This window comes from Silurus meridionalis, chromosome 8, assembly GCF_014805685.1.
Source record: "Silurus meridionalis isolate SWU-2019-XX chromosome 8, ASM1480568v1, whole genome shotgun sequence".
In the NCBI taxonomy this organism is placed as follows: domain Eukaryota; kingdom Metazoa; phylum Chordata; class Actinopteri; order Siluriformes; family Siluridae; genus Silurus; species Silurus meridionalis.
Genome location: NC_060891.1, coordinates 29,665,213 through 29,681,306, shown reverse-complemented (window position 1 = coordinate 29,681,306; position 16,094 = coordinate 29,665,213). Strand labels below are relative to the sequence as shown.

Below are 16,094 nucleotides of genomic sequence, written 5' to 3'. Positions count from 1 at the left end.
GGGGCACAAGCGCAGAACTTGGTGATGGTTGATACAGGAGACCACGGTGGTGGTGTTTATACAGATCAGCAAGTGGTGATCTCTGATGTGGTGATCTTAATGATTCTCTATACTGGAGAAAGCACATTTTTCTCTGCGTTCAGTCGAAACCCCCAACACCTTTATGTGGGTGAGAACGACATCCGGCAAGTGCTCTTATTGAGCTAAAATCAGCCAATCGTTGATGTAGTTGAGGATGCGGATGCTCTGAAACCTCAACCATAGGGGAAACCATAGGTTGAGAAGGTGGCCTTTGAGAATGTGTAGGGCGAGAGGGTAAGGCCAAACGGAAGAACCCGATACTGGTAAGCTTCAACCCTAAAAGAGAACCTCAGGAAGTTCCTGTGAGAAGGCAGGATGGATACATGAAAGTACACATCCTTTAGATCTACTATTACAAACCAGTCCTTGAATCTGATTTGAGACATGACCTGCTTGAGGGTCAGCATCTTGAACCTGAGTCTCATGAATGAGCAGTTCAGCTGACGTAGATCCAAGATAGGATGCAACCCTCTGTCCTTTTTGGGAACTATGAAGTCCCGGCTGTAGAACACAGACTTTTGTTCTGATGGAGGGACCACCTTGATGGCCTTCTTCCTCAGGAGAGTGTTTACTTCTTGTTCCATGACCAGAGCCTGCTGGTTTCCCAAAGTGGGAAGGATCCAGTAGAAACGGGGTGGAGGAGATCTGAACTGAATCGGGTAACCTCGCACTACTGTGCGCAGAACCCACTGAGACCCGTCTGGACTCTGTGTCAGGACTTTTTTGTTCAAGCCTTCTTGTTAAAGATGACAATCCTCAGATCTGTCACCTTACAGGGCTTCAACACAGAGCGCCATAAAGGATCCCTTAAAGGGGAGTGCAAGTTGAGCAGCCCCATGTGAGTGGCATGGGAGGTATCACTGGAATGCCACCGCCTGTTTCTTACTTTCCTAAAACCTCTAGACCATAGACCACTGCGTTTACGGAATCGCCAAAGAGGACAGAAGAAGTTTGTATGGCATCCAGCAGTACGGCTCTGTCACTATCAGACATTTCTGACAGAGTGAGCCACAGGTGCCTCTCTGTAGACACCAGGGCAGCCATAGTCTGGCCAATGGCCCTAGCGGTCTCTTTGATGGCTCTGAGAGCCACATCCGCAGTGCGGCGGAGCGTGTGGACATGACCGCTCGGGGCACCTACCAGAACCAGCTCATGCAGCAGGTCAGCCTGATACGCCTGTAACACCGTTGTGGTGTGCAGGGACACAGCGGCTTGACCTGCCAAAGCATAAGATTTACCCACAACCGATGTATTGCGTCTGGGCTTCATGGGTAGTGTCGTGGTCTTAAGGGAGAAGGCTATCCCGGGGGAGAGATAGCTGGCAAGCAACTCTTCAACCCATGGCATACCCATTTTTTTTCCGCCCCATTACATAAGAATACACTGTCAAGCCAGGGGTACAGGGGTCGGCAAACAAAGGCTTAGCTCATGACATAGACGGTGTGCAGCTCGGGAAAGAACGGGACACCCCAACACGGAGGGTGTCAGAAAGCGCTCATCCAATTTACTGGATGGAGGCACTTTCTGCTGATATACCAAGTAATATTGAGCTTGGCAACGGCACATGTCACAACCTCCATAAGCTCCTCGACTTCGCTATCACAGAGCTGGATGTGCTTAACACAGAGGAAAGAATCCGTCGAAAGGTGTGGTTACAAAGCCTGTGAGCGAGCGCTGGAACAAGCAGGTGAGGTCGGAGATAGGGACAAGCCCGTCTTGAAACCATCTGCAAGGTCTATCTGCGAACCTCATGAGCTGGCACGACGCTCTACTCTGCCGATGAAGGCCAGCATCCAATTTGTTACTGATTACACACATTATTTGAGCGCATGAACACTCGGGCGCATTTCCAAAGCCTTTCAATGAAGCTCAATTAGCAGAATCTAATTGGAACATTACCTATTACTGCTCAAATTAGAGTTGGATTTACAAACCCGATTCCAAAAAAGACTCTGTACAAATTGTGAATAAAAAAGGAATGCAATAATTTACAAATCTCATAAACTTATATTTTATTCACAATAGAATATAGATAAAATCTCAAATATTGAAAGTGAGACATTTTGAAATGTCATGCCAAATATTGGCTCATTTTGGATTTCATGAGAGCTACACATTTGAAAAATACATACAGGTAGCAATTAGAGGCCGGAAAAGTTAAATGTACATATAAGGAACAGCTGGAGGATCAATTTGCAACTTATTAGGTTAATTGGCAACATGATTGGGTATAAAAAGAGCCTCTCAGAGTGGCAGTGTCTCCAGAGTTTGAAGTTATCATCATCTAAAGTGCATAATATCATCCAAAGATTCAGAGAATCTGGAACAATCTCTGTGCGTAAGGGTTAAGGCCGAAAAGCCATACTGATTGCCCGTGATCATCCGGCCCTTAGACGGCACTGCATCACATACAGGAATGCTACTCTAATGGAAATCACAACATGGGCCAAAAAAGAAAAAAGAAAGAAGCCATATCTAAACATGATCCAGTAGCGCAGGGCCAAGGCTCATTTAAAATGGACTGTGGCAAAGTGGAAAACTGTTCTGTGGTCAGACATATCAAAATTTGAAGTTCTTTTTGGAAAACTGGGATGCTGTGTCATCCGTACTAAAGAGGATAATGACAACCCAAGTTGTTATCAGCGCTCATTTCAGAAGCCTGCATCTCTGATGGTATGGAGGTTGCATGAGTGTGTGTGGCATGGGCAGCTTACACATCTGGAAAGGCACCATCAATGCTGAAAGGTATATCCAAGTTCTAGAACAACATATGCTCAATCTAGACGTCGTCTCTTTCAGGGAAGACCTTGCATTTCCCAACATGACAATGCCAGACCACATACTGCATCAATTACAACATCATGGCTGTGTAGAAAAAGGATCCGGGTACGGAAATGGCCAGCCTGCAGTCCAGATCTTTCACCCATAGAAAACATTTGGTGCATCATAAAGAGGAAGATGCGACAAAGAAGACCTAAGAAAGTTGAGCAACTAGAAGCCTGTATTAGACAAGAATGGGACAACATTCCTATTCTTAAACTTAAGCAACTTGTATCCTCAGTCCCCAGACATTTGCAGACTGTTATAAAAAGAAGAGGGGATTCCACACAGTGGTAAACATGGCCTTGTCCCAACTTTTTTAGATGTGTCGATGCCATGAAATTAAAAATTTCATAGCAATTCCAACTTATTTCTCCCTTAAAATTATACATTTTCTCAGTTTAAACAATTGATTTGAAACATTGCATTCTGTTTTTATTCACATTCTGTTTTTATTTGTACAGTGTCCCAACTTTTTTGGAATCTGGTTTGTAAATGTTGATTTCACAATATTTAGTTACTTTATAAATTTGCTTGTTGTGATGTGTGTGTGTGTGTGTGTGTGTGTGTGTGTGTGTTTGTGTGTGTGTGTGTGTGTGTGTGTGAGACAGGAACACCAGTGTGGTTCTTTGTGAAAATTGCTCCCATACGGAATGAACAGGAGGAAGTGGTACTTTTCCTTTGCACATTTAGTGACATCACAGCTTTTAAACAGCCAATTGAAGACGACTCAAATAAAGGTGGGTGTGATCTTGTAAGTGTGAATATTTGTGATGATATTGCACCTTATGTATTCTGTATTTATTGTAGTGCATGATATTATATATATATATATATATATATATATATATATATATATATATATATGTGTATATAATTTATTTATTTATTTATTTTTTGCATACACATCACGAGGCTTAGCGTCTCTCCAGATTTGCCGTATTTGTGCTTATTTACGCACTATTCTCCTGTGTGCTCGCGCTATTCGGTTATGCAAGTATAACATTTGACAGACATTTACATTTGTATATTCTGCACAAACTCTGTTTCGGACTTAATTTTCACTTTTTGACCAGATACCACTGGAGTTAATAAGGAAGCTGCAACACAGTGAGCCCTTTATCCCTACCCAAAACTGTCTGGCGCAGTTGCAGAGACCACAAAAAGAGACTAGAAAAATACGAAGGACTCTGGGCTAAGCTAAGGCTAAACCTACATTGACCAGTATGTCCTAGTATTTTTCTCGCTAATGTTCAGTCCCTGAAAAATTAGGTCAGGATCTGGACCCTCACACAGAGACTGATTACGGACTGCAATATCATGGTCTTCTCAGAAACTTGCCTCAACATTGGCATCCAAACAGCGTGCTGGAGCTTAAGGGGCCCCTATTGTCAGGGCTGATAGAGAAGCAGCATGCATGGGTAAGAACAAGATTGCGCAGGTGAGGTCGGCTGCTGTCGCGACTGCTCCAGCTATGCTTTGTCTTTTTTTTCTTTATTTTCTATTTTTATTTACATAGATACCATTCTATTTAAACAAGATGGTCATCATTAGATATGACAGAGCCAATCTTATATCTATTGGTGTAAATTCAATTCACCTTTCACCATTTTTAAACCCGGACCCATGCTGGCCGAGCGAGATCCTGAGGATGAACAAAGGATGCAAACCGTACCAGCGTCCGTGAGGGAAATTAGGAACAGGATGAGGGAATGTGCACACACCAAGACATGGCTGAACCCAGCGGTACCGGACTAGTTTTTCTCGGTTTACCGCATGGACAGAACACTGGAGTCAGGGAAGGGGAGGTGATGTGTGTCTGATGGTAAACAACAACTGGTGCGACAGCGTGAGCATTGTTTCCCATTCACGTTCCTGCACACCAAATGCTGGCACTACTCTCTACCTCGGGAATTCAACTCAGTCATAGACAGTGCCGTTTATATTCCACCTAAAGCAGAAACGGACACTGCAATATGGGACTTACATGAGACACCAAACACAGCATCGGGACGCTGCACTCATTGTGGTGGGCGACTGATCGGTGGCCACTCTGCAAGACGCTTCAGATGACGTAGACTGGGACATGTTCAGACACAGTTCTGATGACATCAACATGTTTACTAAAGCGGTTGTGGGGTTCATTGGGAAACTAGCATCTCCAGGTCAAGATCTACAAATAACACTTCATGACTCTCTGCTCTCCCCTTCAGCCACTGCTCGTAACCTTGGGGTAACTATGGACAATGAACTGTCTTTTTTCCCACATGTCGCTAATGTTGCTCGTTCTTGTCGATTTCTTCTCTATAACATCCGAAGGATTCGACCATTTCTGTCCATACAGGCTGCCCAGTTGCTTGTTCAGTCTCTTGTCATTTCAAGACTGGACTACTGCAACTCTCTGCTGGCAGGTCCTCCCCTGAACGCTATTCGTCCACTGCAAATGATCCAAAACGCAGCTGCACGACTTGTGTTCAATCAGCCCAAGTTTTCCCACACCACCCCACTGCTGCGCTCCTTCACTGGCTTCCAGTAGCTGCACGTATCAGATTCAAAACACTGATGCTTGCCTACAAGGCCAAAATGGACCAGCACCATCTTACCTCAGTGACCTCATCACATCTCGCACTGCACCACGCTGTCTGAGATCCTCCAGCACTGCTCGACTGGTACCACCTTCTCTCAGAATGAGAGGTAAGTACAATTCAAGGCTCTTCTCTGTTCTGGCACCGAGGTGGTGGAATGAACTTCCCCTAGATGTCCGTACAGCAGAGTCCCTGATTTTCTTTAAGCGACGACTGAAGACCTACCTCTTCCTGAAATACCTAAATTAGCACTTTTCAAGTTTGTAGAATTCGAGTTATATTTATATTGAGTTTGTATTCTTGCGTACCAGTGTAGATTTATTCACTACTAGAGATTTAAAGCACATTTGTACGTCGCTCTGGATAAGGGCGTCTGCTAAATGCCGCAAATGTAAATGTAAATGTAAATATGGTGCAGAAAACCACCATCAGAACGTTTCCCAACCAGAAGCCCTGGGTGGATAGAACCAGCCGCAATGCTTTGGGATCCTGCTCCATTGCCTAAAACACGGGCCTCTCCACCGGGGACATGGACGAGTACACGGCTGTATCCTGCAGTGTGCGCAGAGCGGTGAAGGAAGCAAAGCGGTGCTACCTGAGGAAACTAGAGTCATAGTTCCAACATGGTGACTCTTGGAGCCTGTGGCATGGACATCACAGTCTATAGAACAACATCTTCTAGAATGGGGAATGCGGACGCTTCTCTGGCAGACGAGCTAGACATCTTTTACGCTTGGTTCAAGGCTGCAGCTAACCACACTAGCAGCGCTAGCGGCACAAACAGCATGCACACTGAGAGAGCCGGAGAGATAAACACGTTCACCATCTCGGAGCATGACGTGAGGAGGGCATTTAGGAGAGTGAATACCAGGAAGGCAGCAGGACCAGATAGCATCATAGGTCGGGTTCCGCAAGCCTGTGCTGACCAACTAGCACCGGTATTTGCTGAGATATTCAACCTCTCCCTGGAACACTGTTGTACCCTCATGCTTCAAACAGTCCACCATTTTTCCTGTCCCAAAGAAGCCCCAGCTAGCCTGCCTCAATGACTTCCACCCTGTAGCCCTGACCTCAGTAGAGATGAAGTGCCCAAGCAGTTCAATCTGCCCAAGTTCTCCCACACCACCCCACTGCTGAGCTCCCTTCACTGGCTTCCAGTAGCTGCACGTATTAATTTTCAAAACACTGATGCTTGCCTACAAAGACAAAAATGGACCAGACCCATCTTACCTCAGAGAGCTAATCACATCTCACACTTTACCACGCTGTCTGAGATCCTCCAGCACTGCTCGACTGGTACCACTTTCTCTCAGAATGACAGATAAGTATACTTCAAGGCTCTTCTCTGTTCTGGCACCGAGGTGGTGGAATGAACTTCCCCTAGATGTCCGTACAGCGGAGTCCCTGACTATCTTCTGGAGACCTACCTCTTCCTGAAACACTTAAATTAGCACTTTCCAAGTTTGCTTTGTAGAATCCAAGAGTTATAATTATATTAAGTTTGTAATCTTGCATACCAGTGTAGATTTATTCATTGCTAGAGACTCAAAGCACTTTTGTACGTTGCTCTGGATAAAGGCGTCTGCTAAATGCAGCAAATGTAAATGTAAGTGATTTGAAAGACTGGTCAGTGACTTCATCACTGCATCACTACCAGACACACTGCATCCACTACAGTTTGCCTACCGGGGCAGAACCGCTCTACTGAGGACGCTTTTGCTCATCTTCTCCACACTACGATGAGCCACCTGGACTGCAGAAAAGGGAATTGTGCAAAAATGCTGTTTGTGGACTACAGTTCAGCATTCAACACCATAATTCCCTCCACACTCACCTCTAATTTGGAGGTACTGAGACTCAGCCTGCCACCGTGTCAATGGCTCTCCAACTTCCTGACAGACAGGACAAAAGCCATATGGATGAGCAAACATGCCTTACTCACCCTCACCACTGGAGTGCCCCAGGGTTGTTTTCTGAACTCCCTGCTGTACTCACTGTACACATATACACTGTGTCCACTTCCAACTCCACCACCATCATCAAGTTTGCTGACGAAACTTTTGTGCTTTTGTGATGGGCCTGATCTCCAACAACGATGACATGGCCTACCTACAGGAGATTAAAAACCTGGAGACCCGGAGTTGATAGTGAACTTCAGCATGAAGCAGGAGCAGTCATACCAACCGCTAAACATCAACGGAACCCCAGTGGAGAGAGTGGACAGTTTCCGGTACCTAGGTGTTCATATCACAGAACCTGTGATGGTCCTGTCACACCAACACCCTGGTGAAGAAGGCCTGGCAGTGTCTGTATCATCTGAGATGCCTAAGGGACTTTAAACTACCCTCTCAGGTGCCAAAGACTTTTTACACTTGCACCATTGAGAGCGTTCTGACAGGAAGCATCACTTCACAGCACCATGCAGGACAGGTGAGCCCTCCAGAGGGTTGTGTGGTCAGCTAAACGTACCATCCACACCAAGCTCCTGCATGACATCTAAAGCACGCAGTGCCGGACCAGAGCCAGGAAGATTGTGAAGGACCTCAGCCATGACAACAATGGACTCTTTTCTTTGCTGCATTCAGGGAAGTGCTTCCACTCCTTGAAAGCAAACACAGAGAGAATGAGGAGGAGGCTTATGCATTTATGTAAATAAAACAAGGTGCACTGTCTCGCTGTTTCTTCTTACTGCTCTGCTGATCTTGAATAAGTGCAGACCCATTTTATTTACCACGTGAGCTCACATGTGTTGATGTGATAGCAGTGTATGTTCCCTCGGATGCTATGGCTAGCACAGCCATTAAAGAACAATTTAAGATCTGTTCTGCCAAGATTCCAACAGCAGGTGTCCTGTTTCACTAGCGGACACAAAACACTGGATCATGTTTCTACAAGTATGGCTGATGCTTACAGGGTCACCCCCCACACACACAGACTTCAGACAATCGGACCATCTCTCATTGTTTCTGCTCCCCAAGCACTTCCCAGTCATCAAACGTGTGAGACCTGCAATCAGGACTGGCTGAATAGGACAGATGTCAAGTCAAGTCAAGTCAAGAAGCTTTTATTGTCATTTCAACCATATATAGCTGATGCAGTACACAGTGAAATGAAACAACGTTCCTCCTGAACCCAGGTGCTACATAAAACAACATAAAACAACAGTCACAGAACAGAAGAACACAGGGCCAAGAACTAAGATCCTCGCCACATAAAGTGCATGTGTGCAACTGGTGCAAACAGTGCAAAAGACAACACAAGACAGTGCAAGACAACACAGGACAATGCAGGACAATACACAATAAACAAAATATAAAAATAAAAACAGCAATAGCTCCGCCAGTAAAACCTGTCGTGACAGAATAAGGTGCACAGTAGCAGAAAAATGTAAACAGAAAAATGTAAATAGAATTGTGCAATTCAACAATAGCAGCAATCAAAATAAACTGAACAGTGACCAAAGGATTTGGACAGAATATTGTGCAAAGAGAGCAAGTCCCGGAAGATCAGCAACAAACGGCATGTAAACATTTTGCGATAATGAAAAGTGTGAATGGTGCTGAAACCTGGGTGTGCGAAGTGTACGCAGCAGCATTTCTCACATACAGACTGGAGTGAATTTGCTGCACAGGCCACTCGGTCACTAACATTAACACTTGCATCAACTCTGTTCTTGATCAGAGGACTCTGCAAAGCCAAACCTGCATACAAACAGCAGATTAAGGAGCACTTCAATTATTGCTCTTATTAATGTTAGTCAAAGATTAGGATTCAAGTTGAAATCATTTGAAGTGCTCGTTCTTAAATTTGTACTTTCAGACATACAAAGTAAACCCCTTCTATCTCTCGCTCTGACCACTGTGTACAGACCCCCAGGGCCCCTTTTCAACACCTTTTCTTTCAGACCTCTTGATCAATTTTGATAAAGTGCTGCTGCTTTAGGAGATTTTAATATTGTGTGTGTGAGTGTGTGTATAGGGGTATATAGTGAATGATGTAATTTAGGACGCATCCTCAGTGAATTTATGATAGTAAAACACTTATGCCATACCTATACACTGTTCTGAAATGCATGTAGTTGAGTGTGTTTGAGTGTGCTAACAGTGCTATTTGTATGTGTGTGTGTGTGTGTGTTTGTGTAGGTTGGGGAAAGTTTGCACGCCTTACCAGAGCCCTGACCAGCAGTCGAGGTGTTCTGCAGCAGCTTCAGCCTACTGTCCACAAAGGAGAAAATGTTCATAAACACTCTCATCTGACCGAGGTGACCATTTTTGATCAATTCCATTAATCACGAATTGCGGGTAATTTTGTAGTTGTAAAGTTACTTACAGTGGTCCACCTGTTACTCTTCACAAAATAAATTAAAACTTTCAATCATTGCTTTATCAATCAAAGTAAAGAGAACACGAACACAAAGTAAAGAGAACATACAAGAACTCCACAGAACAGATGTGCTTTAACTGTTTGTGTATTAGTCATCCTTCATCAGCATCACTACGTCTAAGAGCTTGTATCTGTGTTCATTCATCTGTCCATTCACCTGACCAAGATTCCCATAAACACAATTTCTCAAAGATTGAGTGTTTGAAAGTGTAAACATTGTAAATGGTTACCGTTATAAACAGCAGGTGAACTACCGGTAATAAATTCTGTCTTTAATATCTTCCTATTTGAGGCATTGCGTTGTTGCGTTCAGATCTACAATGAAAATCTTTACTTTTTATCATCTTATTAATCCACCTTCTCCTTCAATCTCCTCCCTGATTGCTGAAAAATTTGCCACATAGCTAATTGTGTGTCTAGTCAAGGAATCCCAAATCCTGTCCACTGATCCCATCTTTATATATATATATATATTCTTGCCTATCTATAGTCTTAGTCCTTCTCTCTTACCCCTAAGCACTTCCAAGATCATAACCAATTTTCAATGCATAACACTCCACAAAAACTCAGGTTTGTGTTAATAAATTTTTTTTGGGCTCCTCTAAATTGTTTTTTGAAGAAGTTTGTGGTTTAGTACTATGCAGTTTCATGACCATGTGTTTTGGAATAAGAATAAGATAAGAATTAGATGAAACCATTATTTGTTTACACTTTAGCACAATTAAATAGTTTTCTTCTGTTTTTTTTATGGAATGCATAGCACTTCTCTGTCAAATACTGTTATTCTGAATCTCAGTTACTGTACACCTGCCATTTATGCAAAGGTTTTCCTTTACCACATGTCTAGGTGCTGCAGCTTGGCTCTGACATCTTGCCTCAGTATAAACAGGAGACACCGAAGACGCCACCACACATTATCCTACACTACTGCACCTTTAAGACCACATGGGACTGGGTGATCCTTATCCTCACCTTCTACACAGCCATCATGGTTCCCTACAATGTCTCCTTCAAGACTAAGCAGAACAATGTAGCATGGCTGGTGATTGATAGCGTAGTGGATGTCATCTTCCTGGTAGACATCGTCCTCAACTTCCACACCACATTTGTTGGACCTGCTGGTGAGGTCATTTCTGACCCCAAGCTTATTCGCATGAATTACCTGAAGACGTGGTTTGTCATTGATCTGCTGTCCTGCCTCCCCTATGATGTCATCAATGCCTTTGAGAATGTTGATGAGGTCAGTTGCTTTTTTCCACTCTGGAGATTCTCTGTGAGTCTTGTCTTGTTTAACTGTTAACTGTTCTACAAGGGTTAGGGTTATCTAGCAGCAAGATACTGGTTTTGTATCTTGCTGCTCATTTTGATGTCTACATTTCTTCACTGTTCTGATATTAAACTATAAACCCCTGTGCTTCCGGCCATAGCTTTTGTAGGTGCTCTTGCCCTACGGTCTCTACTGTACAGGGTTTCATCATGTTGCCTTTAGGCTATATGTGTATCACATCTGTATGTAAAAAATAAATGTTTTAGACCTCAAAATCCCAGTAAAGTTTATTAAAACATAATTTGTGTGTTTAAATTGGTAGAATCCCCTCTCTGTTGTTTTAAGCATTCTGCTAATTGGTAGATCAGTATTTTATAGTTAGCTTGCTAATCAACAAGTTATGATAAATCAAACTCACAGTTTTCAGCTTTCTGAGTTCTTAGAGCAGTTTCAGAAAGAGAGACATTTTAGAACTCAACAATTGTTTCTCTGTCTCTGTCTGCAGCCTGGTGATATTTTTACACACACACATTTTACAAGCAGTTGGACTTCACACACTAACAGCTTATAATAAATAAAAAATGTTGGGTTAAGAACATATTATAACATAAGTATTTTTAAACATGGACAATATACACAAGGACAAACAATGCATTTCTGTTTCAAGAAACACACACACACACCTCACAGCGCCTAGAAAAGAATAAACAGAAGGACATTAACTCTAGGGGAAAAAGAATCGTGTTCTTCACCAACATCTACAAACAAACATCAGATAACAAAAAAAACCCCCACAAGTTTAATACTATTAATAGTAATTTTTCCTCAAAACAGTAAACCAGATTTAGAATTCAAGTGGGAGAAAAATAAATAAGTAAAAAAGAAAATTCTTCCACAATCTTTAAAAAGTAGTTGGGTGTTTAAAAAGAATCCTGTTGGTTTGGAAGCACTCAGGTGGTGTTCTGCACATTCTTTCATAAAACCTTATTACCGCTTTATCTGTGTAAAGCTGCTTTAATTCAATGTCCACTGTGAAAAACGCAATACAAATAAAAATGAATTGACTGCATCACCTCAGAGAAGCAGTTTTTGCTGCTCAGCAATCTGTGAAGGGTTATAAGGCCTACAAATGTTAAACACAGTATTAAACAAGGATTGTTTACAATATATATTTTATATATTTTTATCTTTCCTTACTCACCTTCTGTGTTTCTATAGATATAGATAACTCAACCTCATGCTGTATTTCATATATGCATTATAGAGTATATCCCTCTCAAATCTTTCTCTCTTTGTTTCTCTGTATTTCTCAATAATGCTGCACGTTCTTGCTTACATTCTGCTCTTTTGGTTTTATTCTTTACATTGCCTCACTTTTTATATCTTTGTTTTTGTCTATTTTGGTGGCTTAGGGCATCAGCAGTTTGTTCAGTTCTCTAAAGGTGGTGCGTCTGCTGCGTCTGGGTCGAGTGGCACGTAAACTGGATCATTATATCGAATACGGCGCCGCGGTACTCATGCTGCTAGTGTGTGTGTTTGGTCTCGCTGCACACTGGCTCGCATGTATTTGGTACAGTATTGGGGACTATGAAGTAATTGATGAGGAGACAAACGTGGCACGGAAGGACAGTTGGCTGTACATGCTGGGAGAAACAGCAGGGACACCATACCGCTTTAATGCCACAGGCACGGGCAGGTGGGAGGGTGGCCCCAGCAAGGACTCAGTTTACATCACCTCTCTGTACTTCACCATGACCAGCCTGACCAGCATCGGCTTTGGCAACATCGCACCCACCACTGATGGAGAGAAGATCTTTGCTGTGGCTATGATGATGATTGGATGTAAGTAATAAGAGGTTTGCATTTTCATACTTTTGATGCATTCAGGCTACATACTATGTATGGTCATTATGATAATGATGATCCTTGAATGAATCTTTGCGCAGTATATATAGTACTATATAACAATGTGGCAAACTCCTGACCTTCATCATGGTCCTGATGATCAGACATGAGAAGAAAGTAGTTCTGAGAAACTATTTTCCATGAGGACTATGGAATATCATTTTGCATCATTTTCTTATACAGTGGTACCTTGACCTACGAGTTTAATTTGTTCAGTGGCCGAGCTTGTATCTCAATTTGCACGCACATCAAATCAATTTTCCCCATTGAAAATACTTAAAATGGCATTAATCCGTTCCAACCCTCAAAATGCCACCCCGTTTTTATGTTTCATGTTATTAAATTAGGAAAATACATTTCTGAATAACAAATCTTTTATAAAAACATAATAGAGTATGTAAAGATATAATAAGATTTTATGCAGTGTATTTACTGTGGAGATGACGATTTGAGCTAACGAAAACGCCGGTGGAGGGGGGCGGGGGGGGATCGATAAGTGGAGGCGGAGGGAAAACTAATTTTTTACTATCACTACTGTACACTATGTATCCCTAAACTTTTATTTTTTACTATTTCTTCATTTTTGTCACAGTCTGCGCTTTCTGGCTTTGCTTCACCATCTAGCAGCGGTGTCTCGAGCTCGTACCTCAATTTTGTGCTCGCATAACAAAGCAAAAATCTACTGAGTGACCGCTCGTACCTCGGACAACTCGTACATTAATGCACTTGTAGGTCAAGGTACCACTGTATATCATAATGAAAAAAAAAAAGCAAAAAAAGCATTTCACTGCATGTCATACCCTGTATGTATGTGTATGTGACAAATAAAATTTGATTTGATTTGATAATGGGCAACTTTAAACCTAGGATAAGAACTCCAGATTGAGTCTATTTGCTTGTTCTGAATTACTAATGTTTTAGGAGAAATAAGGACTTGCTCATTTCTGCATGTTTAGACCACAAGCTCAAGATCTTCACATAGGATATTTTATTACTGTTAGGCTTTTAGAAAGAAGAAGTGAATTGTTGATTTTTCCCCTTAATCCTAGTAGACACAAAGGTTATTACCTTGTTCATGAAGAAATAATTATTACAGCTTTAAATACACACAGGTGTTTTTGTGTGGTCTTGGTGTTATGATATTGGTACAGATTTCCGTGCGTTTTTTTTGACCATGCTGCTAGTGTGTGTGGTGACTTATTGCTTATATGTTTGTGATTAAGTATGAAACAGCAGATCTATTCTCTATACAGTGGTTGTGTAAATGATATCAGACAAGGCAGTTTAATTTAATTAAATTCATGTTTATTTGTATGGCACTTTTAACAATGTCCCTTTGCAGAAAAAAGCATGATGTTTCCACCCCATTCTTCACAGTAGGTATGGTGTTCCTTGGATGCAACTCAGCAGTATTTCTCCTCCAAACATGACAAGTTGAGTTTTTACCAAAAAGTTCTATTTTGGTTTCATCTGACCATATGACATTCTCCAATTCTCTTCTGGATCATCCAAACATTCTATAGCAAACTTCAGACAGGCCCGGACATGTACTGGCTTAAGCAGGGGGACACGTCTGGTAGTGTGTTACTGATGGTAGCCTTTCTTACTTTGGTCCCAGCTCTCTGCAGGTAATTTACTAGGTCCCCCCGTGTGGTTCTGGGATTTTTGCTGAACGTTCTTGTGATCATTTTGACCCCATGGGGTGAGATCTTGCGTGGCACCCCAGATCGAGGGAGATTATCAGTGGTCTTGTATGTCTTCCATTTTCTAATAATTGCTCCCACAGTTGATTTCTTCACACCAAGCTGCTTACCTATTGCAGATTCAGTCTCCCAGCCTGGTGCAGGTTCTACAATTTTGTTTCTGGTGTCCTTTGACAGCTCTTTGGTCTTGGCCATAGTGGAGTTTTGAGTCTGACTGTTTGAGGTTGTGGACAGGTGTCTTTTATACTGATAACGAGATCAAACAGGTGCCATTAATACAGGTAACAAGTGTAGAACAGGGGAGCCTCTTAAAGAAGAAGATACAGGTCTGTGAGAGCCAGAATTCCTTTTTTGTAGGTGACCAGATTTTCCACCATAATTTGCAAATAAATTCTTTAAAAATCAGACAATGTGATTTTCGGGATTTTTTTTTTACATTTTGTCTCTCATAGTGAAAGTGTACCTATGATGAAAATTACAGGCCTCTCTCATCTTTTTAAGTGGGAGAACTTGCACAATTGGTGGCTGACTAAATCTCTCTCCAGGTTTTCAACCTCCTGTAGGTAGGCCGTCTCCTCATTGGTGGAGATCAGGCCCACCACAACAGTGTCGTCAGCAAATTTGATGATTGTGGTGGAGTTGGTAGTGGCCACACAGTCATATGTGTACAGTGAGTAAAGCAGGGGTCTCAGAACACAACCCTGGGGAGCTCCAGTGCTGAGAGTAAGGGTGGATAATGTGTGTTTTCCACCCGTACGGCTTGTAGTCTGTCTGTCAGGAAGACTAACCCTAACCCTAGAGATCCAATGACACAGCGGCAGGCTGAGTCCCAAGACCTACAACTTAGAGGCGAGTGTGAAGGGAATTATCGTGTTAAACGCTGAAGTGTAGTTCACAAACAGCATCTTTGTATAATTCCCTTTTCTGTAGTCCAGGTGGCTCATCGTAGTGTGGAAGTGGACACATTGGTAGTGATGCAGTGATGCAGAGACTTCATCACTGCATCACATCCAGACACACCGGACCCTCTACAGTTCACGTACCACCCGAACCGTTCTACTAAGTACGCCATTGCTCATCTCTTCCACACTATGATGAGCAATGGAGTCCTCAGTAGAACGGTCTAGTGATGAAGTCTCTGACCAGTCTCTTAAAGCACTTCATCACTACTGAGGTCAGGGCTACTGGGTGGTAGTCGTTGAGGCAGGCGGGCTGGGGCTTCTTCGGGAAAGGAACAATGGTGGACTGTTTGAAGCATGAGGGGGCTACAGACTGTTCAACATCTCAGTGAACATATCAGTGAACATCAGTGCTAGCTGGTCAGTGCAGGCTTTCAAAACCTGACCTGTG

General features: G+C 42.7%; 1 protein-coding gene across 2 annotated transcripts in view; it reads left to right on the top strand.

The window, feature by feature from the left end:
• kcnh1a (potassium voltage-gated channel, subfamily H (eag-related), member 1a) overlaps positions 1-16,094 on the top strand; it is a 107,026-nt gene that overhangs the window by 18,498 nt on the left and 72,434 nt on the right. For both annotated transcript variants that reach the window (XM_046855822.1, XM_046855823.1), the window contains exons 4-7: positions 3,513-3,641; positions 9,629-9,747; positions 10,717-11,109; positions 12,549-12,978. In XM_046855822.1, coding sequence (XP_046711778.1) covers positions 3,513-3,641; positions 9,629-9,747; positions 10,717-11,109; positions 12,549-12,978 — 1,071 coding nt within the window. The remainder of the gene's footprint in view (positions 1-3,512; positions 3,642-9,628; positions 9,748-10,716; positions 11,110-12,548; positions 12,979-16,094) is intronic.